We start from the raw sequence: 12173 nt of genomic DNA, 5'->3' as shown, positions 1-12173 counted from the left end.
ATATTACTAAAATAATCACTACTTTAGAATTAATAATCTCAGGTTCAGTTGGAGAAAAGTATTGCAATGTGATTTTATTTCAGCTGTTTGTGATGATGACCTGAAGGTATACTGTGTAGCATTGACATGTAGCTTCTCTGTTGCTAGGTAGGAGATTTTATGTGTTATAAGATGAGTTAAAACTATTTTTCTGCCACAAAACTCTCTTAACACTTGGTGTGTGATTTCTAAAGTGGCAGTTCACACTACACCAGAAGTCACGTAATGTATTGGCTGTCATCTCCGCACTGTCTACCACCATGTTCATGCCACAAGTATTGGGCTACTTTGGGCTTGTTTTGATCATGACCGGTAATACATACAGTACAGTATTTGGATAATATTTCTTTCTCTTAACTTAAACTCTTGATGTAGAAAGATCACTAAAGTGTACACTAAATGCCTATTTACTACTTCATAAGGTAACAAAGATCAAAACAAGCTTATCTATTACTATACAGTATTCTTATTTAAAATTTTGATATTAATTGAAATAACAATAGTGTCTTTTTAGTTTAGATTTTAAAGGTTCTTTGATTATGAACTCAAAGGTAAAACTACAGGTATTTTGTTTAATTAGCATGGTTTATGATAATAATGAAACTACTTAAAGCATCTTCTATCCAGAAATCATGCTATGGATGACAGTATTTTCAAGATACAGTACTGTACTTTTCCAATTGGTATACAGTATACTGTATAACATAGTGAAAAAAGTAACATAAGAATTCAAATTTGCATATACTGAGTAGTAATATTTTGTTTTTGTTCAATCCAAAATGCAACATCTAGCTTTATACCTAGGTATGTAAATGCCTAGCATTAACTCGCCAGGCCAACATACAGGCAATTAAAACATCTAATAATTACTTAAATACGCAATATTAGGAGGACACGTCGCTACCTGGCATTTAATTGCAATTCTCAAAACCCCCTCCTGCACCCTCCATCACACGCATTGCTACCGTCATTTTCTTGCTTGGCGAATCAGCTGAAAACACGCACATGGAAAGCTCGGCTAATTTGTGTTGTAATAGCTGAATTATTAACTGCCACAAGGATTTTATTTTTGGTATTTATACGTCTTATCATGGTGAGGAAATCGAGTGACTTTTATTTTGATTATGTCTCTCAGATATTGTGTTTGGGGCAATTTCTTATACGGTCTGGTCAAGCATGGCGACCGTGGCTCGCCTTCTATCTAGGAAGACAGTTGATCTTTAGTGACTAATATCCTCTGCTTTCAAGTCATTTAGTGAATGCCATTGTTTTACACCCTTCCAGGCTTGTCTTCACTGAAAGAATATATATATATATATATATATATATATATATATATATATATATATATATATATATATATATATATATATATATATATATATATATATATATATATATATATGTATGTATGTATGTATGTATGTATGTATGTATGTATGTATGTATGTATGTATGTATGTATGTATGTATGTATGTATGTATGTATGTATGTATGTATGTATGTATGTATGTGTATGTATGTATGTATGTATGTATGCATATGTATGTATGTATGTATGTATGTATATATGTATGCATGTATGTATGTATGTATGTATGTATGTATGTATGTATGTATATGTATGCATGTATGTATGTATGTATGTATGTATGTGTATGTATGTATGTATGTATGTATGTATGTATGTATGTATGTATGTATGTATGTATGTATGTATGTATGTATGTATGTATGTATGTATGTATGTATGTATGTATGTATGTATGTGTATGTATGTATGTATGTATGTATGTATGTATATGTATGTATGTATGTATGTATGTATGTATGTATGTATGTATGTATGTATGTATGTATGTATGTATGTATGTATGTATGTATGTATGTATGTATGTATGTATGTATGTATGTATGTATGTATGTACGTATACATATACACACAGTAGTACCCCGTACGATTTACGCGGTCAATTGAACCCACAGGGTACCGCGGAAAGTGAAAACCGCGTAAAGTGAACAACAGAACATATGGGATTAATTTCAATAGAGACTGGCCCGACCCCCAAACTCCACTTTTTCCGACACAATACCTACAGTATGTTGTAGTAAAAATAACATCTAAATTTTATGATGGTATGCTCACACAATTAATATTTAAGAGAAATACACTCGCCAGGTTAATGTCCATTCAAATAATGGACTCAAATCCCCCCCCCTTCTTCCCAGCTCACTGGCCCCTACCTCTCTGAGAAATGATTGGGTGAAACACTAGATTTTAACGTTTAGTAATAAATAATACCTCAGACTAAAGTTAGGATAATATAATTGACATTTCTGGATTCCTTGCAGGTCAGGGAATATTTTGAATGTAAACTTCATATATTTTGCACAAAAGATAAAATACTTGCTTTGTGTAAACCAAATTATTACATTAGATCTAAAATTTGTATGTCTAATGCAAAATCCATGATGTTTATATTCAAAATGATCATCATATTGTAAGAATTCCAGCAATGTAAATTATATTCTGGTCCAGTAATTTGTATGAATTTTATGAGCTAAAACAAATATCTTCAGTTCATAAAAAAAAAAATATTCTTCACGACACTATCTGTCAATCAAAGTACCCCAACTTGCCTCCCCCCTCTTCCAACCGCGCCAGATGGTCGGTCGATCCCAACCCTCACCCCCACCCCCCACCTTCCCTCCCTACCAGAGAAATGTTGGGTGAAAAACTAGATTTTAACTTTTAGTAATAAATAATACCTCAGACTAAAGTTAGGATAATATAATTGACATTTCTGGATTCCTTGCAGGTCAGGGAATATTTTGAATGTAAACATCATATATTTTGCACAATAGATAAAATATTTGCTTTGTGTAAACCAAATTATTACATTAGATCTAAAATTTGTATGTCTAATGCAAAATCCATGATGTTTATATTCAAAATGATCATCATATTGTAAGAATTCCAGCAATGTAAATTATATTCTGGCCGGTTAATTTGTATGAATTTTATGAGCTAAATAAAAAAAAAAATTATACTTCACGCGTATATGAGTAGATGCACCGCGGAAAGTGAAAGTCCGGTTTGGCAAGGTACCGCGTAAATGAGAAATCGCGGAAAGTGAAACCGTACAGGGCATAACTATTTTATTCATGTCCTCAGTAGCGGGTTCAGCCTTTCCAGGCAAACTTTAGCGAGGCAGCTAGAGGTTTAAAATGTGTGCCAACTTTCCAAGCATGACTAAAAAAATGGGTAAAAGTTAAAAACTGTGTACAATATTATGAAAAAGTTGAATGTTTCAAATACTGTACAGTAAACCCAAAACGACGATGTTCACCTATGGGAAGCCAAAATTGACCCAAAACGAAGAAAAACCCACTCCATAACATATTTAATTCCTGCATATGCTCTTTATTTATCTAATTTTGAAGTTTTATATTATATTTTCCATATTTCTAAGCCACATTAAAGTATTGTAATGATTTTTTCACAACTTTTATAGTTTCATTATAAGTAAGAATATGCGAGGCGGCTGGGCTCACGAGTTGGCCACCTAGTTTATAGCCGAGGCCTTGGCTAGAACTGCCTCCATATATACACGTTCAATTCTCACATACTGTATACACACCCATGCTCTTCATTTATCTTATTTTTTAGTTTTATACAATTTTTTATTTTTAAGACACATCAATTATACAGAGGAAAATAGTTGTTAAAGAAGTCTGTTTTCTGAGACATGCGCCATGAGTCAGCTGGGTGACATGTCATTCAGCTGTGGCTGGCTTGTGAGATGGTAATGCATGTTGCATCTGTTACATATAATGAAACTATAAAAGTTGTGGGAAAATCATTTCAATATTCTAATGTGAATTTGAAATAAGGAAAGTATATAATAAAATTATAATATAAGCATTGTGAAAAGGATGGGTGTATATTCTGTGTTGGAAGTGATCTTAAGTGTGGAAGTAGAGGGCAGTTTGTCAATAGCACATCAGGCGAATCGGCTGGACAGGCCTATTTCAGTTTAAATATGTACCACACAACCACCTCTGCTGTAAGTTTACTTTATCCTCTTTGCCCCTGATTGTCAAGTTGATTTCAGGCAAGAATATTTAGGAAAAATAATGAAAGAGCAGAGTTTGAAACACTGCTAAAGGTACAACAACCCAATATAGTACGTGTGGTAGAACTGCTGGATAAAAACAGGAGAATCGATCAGGAGGAATGTGAGTTCAATATAGATGGATATGACTCATTTATGAACCTTTCTCAAGAAACTTGCAAGAGGGGTGTGGTTATCTATGCTAGGCAACACCTTAGAGCCAGCCAGGCGAGGGTGTGGGGAGAGGGTGTTTTTGAGGAATAAAATTGGTGTAAAATTAAACTAAATGGGAGAGACTTACTTATTTCGGTTGTATCTACAGATCCCCAAACTGTAGCTTTAATTGACAATATAACAGTGCTAAACCCTAGCTGCCACGTTCTCATGGGGTACTTTAACTATGGCGGCATCGATTAGAGAAATGAATCCACGCTAAATGACCTAAATAATCCAGCCACTCTTTTTTTTGTAAAAACCCTGAGAAACAATTTTCTCTACAAACATTTTAAAGGTGCAACAGGGGGGAGCAACCACCCAAACTGCTGGACTTCTTCATAACTAACAAGGATGGTATGGTTGCCAAGGTGAAATATCTAACCCCTGTTGGCACCAGTCACCACGTAATGTTGTCCTTCAGATTTAACTGTGACTTGGTTCATAACAAAAACAGGTCGAGGTTCAAATATTACAAAGGAAATTACAATGGGATGAAGGAGGAAATAAGGAGTATACACTGGCCTGACTTAATGAGGTATAAGAACGCAGACACTACGCTGATAATCATAGCCCATAAAGTTAACCATTTGGTCAAAAAATATATACTTATGACCAAACCCAGTGCCTCCAGGAATACAAGGAGACCATTACACATGAACCATGCGTGCAGTTGACAAAGTTTAGATGAAAACTCAGGATTTCGAGATGTCGGTTAGGACAAATGATGAGCAGGACAGGAGGATGAATGCCAGATCCAGAAACTATCCAAATTCAGAGTGTAGAAGGGCTGAAAAAGAGTTCCGGAGGTGGGTTGCGAGTGAGGTCAAGTCAAACCCAAAGGCTTTTTACTGCTACGCAAAGTCAAAATTAAAAACGCAAGTAGGCATATTGGACCTGAGCCTGGAAGACAGTAGTTATGCAGATTCTGACCAGGACAAGGCAGAGGCTTTGAACAGATTCTTTTCCTCGGTGTTTGCAAGAAGGGATGTGAACAATCTTCCTGCTTTGAGGAAAGACAGTTTGACACAGTGCTGACCCACGTTCTCAGAAGAGGTATATGAAATAAACTGTCAAAGCTAAGGATTCAAAAGAGTCCTGGAACTGATATGGTACACCCCAGAGTGTTAAGTGAACTATGTACTGAGCTTGTGGGACCCATTAAGATCCTGTTCTGCAAATGCCTGTATGAGCAAAAGGTCCTCGATGACTTGAAAAAAGCTTATGTGCGTCATATTCAAGAAGGGGGATTGTCACTCCGAATAATTATAGACCAGCGAGTCTGACCAATATAGTGTGTGAAGTACTCTTACTTAACAATTACTCAAGGTCTTGGAAGTTTGGACTCAAGTTCTAGAACAAGGCAGAAATATTGACAATACTGTATATAACTAGATTTTGCCAAGGCTTTTGACAGCATATCCCATGAAAGGCAGAGAATAAAATTAGAAGGGTACTGGATTTGGGAAAATGCCCTAGTGTGGAACAGAGACTTTCTGCATGACCACAAGTAATGTGTGGTGATTCGTCATGTGTACCTGTGAAAAGCAGGGTGCTACAGGGCAGTGTATTGGGCCTGTTGTTGTTTGTTTGTTTGTTTCAAAAATGAGATGCCAGAAGCTATACACTTCTCCATACATATGTTTGTGGATGATGCCAAGTTATTTAGGGAAATTAAGAACCAAACAGACTGTGAATAGTTACAGAAAGATCTCTATGAGCTTCAAGAATGTGGAGGTAATGGCTGCTAAGATTCAATGTAACGAAGTGCAAGAGGATGTACCTGGGACGTACCAACTGTAAGGAGGCGTATCATGTGTCCCAACAGGATGATGAAACTGCATTAATTGAGATCGAATGTGAAAAGGACCTGGGTGTGTATGTTGATGAGGTACTTAAGTTCCCGGGCCATTGTGAAAAGGTGAATCAAGTAATGAAACTACTATGTCTTATAAGAAGGTCACTTAGATATCTGGATGGTCAGTTGCTCGTCATGGTCTTCAAGAGTCTGGCATACAGTCACCCCGTCTAGTCCCTGATATACTGTATACTGGAGACTGTCAATTAATTGAAAATGTTCAAAGGAGGGCTACCAGACTGGTGCCTACACTATAGAACCTCAGCTACCCTGAGAGATTAGAATGCCTGCAACTTCCTAGCTTATACTACAGACGGGCAAGGAGCCACCTAATCGAAGTGTATAATCATCTCAGAGGGCACTACTCAGTTGGATGTACATACCTGGAGTTGGCGGATGCCCACCCTACAAGGGGTAACAGCTCAAAGTTGAAGAAGCCACAAATCCAGAAAACAGTGACGGCAAATATTTTCGGAGAGAGAATTGTGTACACTTGGAACAACCTGCCAGAGAGTGTTGTGACCACACTGAGTGTGAGCTCTTTTAAGACCAGACTTGACTAACACTGGAGCAGGCTCCGATATATTCAGGAGCCAGTTCATGCCCAGTACTTGCCAACAGTGCATGACAGAGGAGTAGCTGATCGCCCAAGTGGCTAACGATCCGATCAGTGGTGAAGAGGATAAAAGTAAAAGTAATACATGTTGCCATTGTTACATATAATAAAACTATAAAAGTTATGGAAAAATCATTTCAATGCGATAACGTGACTTAGAAATAAAGAAAATATAATATAAAACTATAAAATAAGAAATATGAAGAGAATGGGTGTGTTTTCTGTGTCTCTGAGATATAGTGGAACTCTCCTACCACCAAAGAGATCCCTCTCTGCCAGTAGTGGAAATCGTCAGATGCACGTACACAACCTCCTTTGCTCCCCATGCCAGGGGCGGATCCAGGAATATCAAAAGGGATGGGTCCAAGAAGTTGTGGGTGGGAGAATATGACGAGCAAAGTGAGCCCATCTTTCTGGGGGGTGAGGGGGGGTGCAGGGTGCTGGGTGCTGTAAGACCCCTCAGAATTTTTTTTTTAAATTTGACCAATATCATGGGCATTTTGAGTCCATTTTCAAGCCATGTGCAGTTGGTACTAGGAGATATTCTTAGGTCAATAGTAATTTCTCTTTACAATACAAAAATGCCTGAGTACATCACTGCATTAAAGAAAAAGTATCGGAATTTTTGGATGAAAAGGCGGGGGGGGGCTCCGGACCCCCCCTGAATCCGCCCTTGCATGCAACCCGTAGTGCAATCCGCAGAGGGGTGAGGGCCCTGTTGTTTAAACCCATGTAGTTTAAGAGTTTACTGTATGTCTTTAAATATACTGTATATAGCCTAGGATCAACAAATTAATTTCATTCTTTTACTCTTATCAATAGAAAGTTGTCTCTCAGAGTATCTACAAAAAAGAGTACAGTAATACCTTGGTTTACGCGGTACCCCGCCAGAACCGGAATGCCCAATTTATGCGGTGCATCTACTCATATATGCGGGAAGCAGCGCGGGCAAGGTGCTCACAAGGTCGCCCAGTCATCAAAACATTACCGAGTTCTTCACCCGCCACCCACCACAGCTGGCCCAAGTCAGTGATAGTGAGGATATGGACTTATATGGACTTTGAGGGGTTTGACAAAGAGGCCCTGCAAGCCTCTGTGGTGGATAGTGATACAATTGATACAGGTGAGGGTCAATAATCTGCCCTCTGCCTCGGAACCAACCCCCCATCCCCGTGTGCCCAACCATCTTTCTACTAATGTACGTGTTAAAAAACCTAATATTATAGATATTTCTCTTAATTATTAATTGTGTGTGCGTACCATCATAAAATTAAGATGTTAATTTTACTACAACGTAGGTATTGTGTCTGAAAAAGTGGAGTTTGGGAGTCGGCCTGGTCTCTATTTCAATTAATCCCATATGTTCTGTTATTCCATTTACGCGTTTCTTGTTTTACGCGCTACTCTGCGGGTTTAATTGACCGCGTAAATCAGGGTATTACTGTAGTGGGACTATTAAAGTTATTTAGTGTGGTTTCATTTTTCCACTCGATGTCTCCATAGTTAAAGTCTCCCATGACAAGGATGTGGCTAGTAGTTGAGCGCAGTTGCATTCTCAATTAAGGCTCTTAAATCCTTTTGGTTTAATAAGCTACAGTTTGGGGATCTGTAGATACATCTGACAATGAGTCTCTCTCCCCTTTATTTTAATTTTATACCACTTTGATTCTAATTGTAATGTTACCATTATAATATTATTATTTGAAATTTAGTCAATTTAACCAAGGATAGCCGACAAAGCCATGAAATGCTTATTTTCAGTTGGGCCCTTATGCCAATAGTATCTGGTGTTTCTAGGCAGTCACCCATCAAACTACAGCACAGTACCATCTACGGTAGACCCAATGTAGCAAAACTTCGCTAATTGGACGAGAAGTAACTTTGGCAATTTGGTATGGCCATTTATTACTACTGTATTTGATGACTATAATATAATGGAACAATCTATACAAAAAATATCCTTGCTTAAAAATAGTGTCAGAATTCTGAAATTAATACAGAGTACCGTACTGTACAAATATTTATGCACAGCTGATTGACAGCTGAATGTGCTTACGGTAGTTCACTTGAGGACTGCTTGTAGTGATCTTTCACAACCTGAGTCAGTTTATCTCTTTGCAGATGATTAAGTCTTCTCCTTAGTGGGGTTAATTACTGGTCAAATCACTTGTTTAGTTTTGCATGTATTGAATAGCAATAAAAGTCTTACACCTGCATATCTGAATTCTTATGCTGACTTTTACTAGGGTGTTATAAAGTACAGTACTGTATGTGCAGACTTAGAAGTCTACTGTAGTATACAGTATATATGAAAAACAACATTAAGATTAGGATCTGCATACCAAAGGTGGTGTTGGTAGATTTACAGTTATCATAAATCATGCAAAAATTTTATTGAAAAAAATATTTATTTTAGTTATAAATTCATAATAAAAAATAAATACAAAATTTAAACCTAAAACAAACACTTAATTTGATGATTGGGTGTTTTAAAAAAATGTTATTGGTTCTTTTACTGCATTGTGAATTGTAAAAGTTAGATAACATCAACTTTGACCAACATTGTTATGATTACTAGCACACAAAATCTCTAGTACAGATACAGCACTAGACCCAACAACTAACTCCTTACCTTGCCCTCCTCCCTTCCCTCCCTCCTTCCTTCCTTCCTTCTTCATCATTAGGAGTGTGGTGACAGCATTGGTGAGGAATGATATTAATGCAGTGGTGGACATTGAGAAGATCTTGAACCACTTCAATGGCACCAAATCACTGAAGCAGAATGCCCCACAGGTAGGGTGAATTTTATCTTGAGTAAAAGTTATTCCTGTAGGCCTGACAGTCTGTACTTTTACTTTTATCCTCTTCACCACCGATCAGCTCGTTACCCGCTTGGGCAATAAGGGGCAGTGTGGATACAGCACATTGTAGATTAAGTCTTTTATTTTTGTATACAAGAAGTGTATTGTATTCAATCTTTCTCACTTTCTCCACCCATAATGTGGGGAACCAATTGACAGCTGGATGCAGTGGGTGCTTTGGGCATGGACCAGTGACCCTTAGGGCAAGAGGCAAAAGTTCTATCCATTGAGCCAGTACACCCTGTACAGTATTTATCATTGTACTGTATAATGTAAATGATGATTCCTGTATCGATGAGAAAAGGTCCATACAGTATATAATACATTACCTAAATATTCTGGAATGTTAGTTTAATCCAAAATAAATATTCTCAACTTTATTTGAAAAATTGATTGAGGATTAATTTTTGTATACTAATTATCTCGGCATGAGTTGAATTCTCCTAATATTCTTGAGCCTTTAGAAAGGGAAAGTTTGAGTGCTTGTAAAAGTTCCTTCATTATCTTTGAATGTACAGTGATCCCTCGGTTAACGAATGCCTCGGTTAACGAAATTTGGTTAACGAACTGCCTTCCATAAGAATCTTCAATATGGTTAACGAACAAAAATTCGGTTAACGAATTTCTTACGAACCGACCTTAACATGTTTTCGCTTGCACTGGCCGGGCAACCAGCTTTAGTATCAGTCCGCCAATACATTAATCGGTTCTAGGGCTTAAATTCCTTACTATTTTAGTAAATATCAAGAAGTTTATGCTATTCAATAATTTTAAAAGTTTAAAATTCAATTTTTTTGTAATTTTAACAATTATTGAACATAATTGAAGGTAAAGTGACTAGTTTAATGCGCGGCATCCAGCCTCTTAACACAGCAAACAGGAGTTAGTCTCTCTCTGTTTTCACTGGAGGTAACATCTTGCTTGAGACTCTCTTCAACTAAATGCTTTTTTTCTGTGTTTCCAGGCAAATTATTGGTCAATTTGAAATTTATTTTACATATTGACAATACAGTGACCCCTCCGTTAACGAACTCAATCTGTTCCAGAAGGTCGTTCGTTAACCGAAAAGTTCGTTAACCGAAACCATTGTTTCAATGGGTTTTTGGGTAATTGGTTCCAGCTCACCGAAAATTTCCTAAATTCAACAAAAATGGTAGAAAAGTTCACTTACTTTGAGGTGTGTATGTAGAAGGCTCCTGGATGATGATGATGATGATGGGATTTAGAATGGGGATGGAGGAGAAGGAAGAAGAGAAGGCATTGGGGTGGAAGAGAAGTCACCCCATGGCGCCATTTCACCCATAAAATTTTAGCTCTCTGGTGTAATTCAAGATTATTTTCTTTAAATCAACACTGCACTGCATTATATATTGTCAATATGTAAAATATATTTCAAAATGACCAATAATTTGCTTAGAAACACAGAAAAAAAGCATTTAGTTGAAGAGAGTCTCAAGCAAGATGTTACCTCCAGTGAAAACAGAGAGAGACTAACTCCTGTTTGCTGTGTTAAGAGGCTGGATGCCGCGCATTAAACTAGTCACTTTACCTTCAATTATGTTCAATAATTGTTAAAATGACTAAAAAAATTGAATATTAAACTAGTTAAAATTATTGAATAGTATAAACTTCTTGATATTTACTAAAATAGCAAGGAATTTAAGCCCTAGAACCGATTAATGTATTGGCGGACTGATACTAAAGCTGGTTGCCCGGTCAGTGCAAGCGAAAACATGTTGAGGTCGGTTCGTAAGAACTTCGTTAACCGAATTTTTTTTCGTTAACCGAATTGAAGATCCTTATGGAAGGCAGTTCGTTAATCGAAATTACGTTAACCGAGGTGTTCGTTAAACGAGGGGTCACTGTATATAGTGCAGTGTTATTTTAAAGAAAATTTCTTTATTTACAACAAGTTTAACTTTGAAAAACACCTGTTGACATTGTTTGAATCCAGCATGGGGCCTAAGAGATCAAGAAAAGCTATTTCAATCCAAACCAAGCAGGAAATCATGAAAAAACATGAACAAGGCATTAAATCAAATGTGCTTAGCAAAGAATATGGCATGTCGGCATCAACTGTGTCGACAATTCTTGCACAGAAAGACAAATTTGAAGAAGTGAAAGTGAGACAAATCTACAAGAGTGTTAAAAGTAGATCCCTAATCGCAGAAACTGAGAGGTTACTTATCATCTGGATTAGGGAAAAACAGATGAAAGGTGATTCAGTTTCTAGTGAATTCATTTGTGAAAGAGCCAGGGAGATTTATGAACATTTAAAGGCAGATCAACCTGGTTCTTCAGGCACAGAATTTGAAGATTTTTGGGCCAGCAAAGGCTGGTTCGAAAAATTTAAGAAAAGAAGTGGCATTTTAAGTGTTGTTAGGCATGGTGAAGCTGCTAGTGCTGATAAAGAAGGGGCAGCAAAGCTTTTAGTTGAATTTAAAAAACTGATGGAAGAAGAAAATTATCT

The 12173-nt window shown here is 36.9% G+C and overlaps 1 protein-coding gene across 2 annotated transcripts in view; it reads left to right on the top strand.

Annotated features, from left to right (window-relative positions):
- Positions 1-12173, top strand: part of LOC121871956 (cadherin-86C-like) — a 175694-nt gene that overhangs the window by 149171 nt on the left and 14350 nt on the right. For both annotated transcript variants that reach the window (XM_042374585.1, XM_042374582.1), the window contains exon 18: positions 9527-9635. In XM_042374585.1, coding sequence (XP_042230519.1) covers positions 9527-9635 — 109 coding nt within the window. The remainder of the gene's footprint in view (positions 1-9526; positions 9636-12173) is intronic.

The sequence above is a fragment of the Homarus americanus genome, unplaced genomic scaffold, assembly GCF_018991925.1.
Source record: "Homarus americanus isolate GMGI-L3 unplaced genomic scaffold, GMGI_Hamer_2.0 scaffold33556, whole genome shotgun sequence".
Taxonomy (NCBI): domain Eukaryota; kingdom Metazoa; phylum Arthropoda; class Malacostraca; order Decapoda; family Nephropidae; genus Homarus; species Homarus americanus.
The sequence above is the reverse complement of the archived record's forward strand: the minus strand, read 5'-3'. Positions and strand labels throughout refer to the sequence as shown.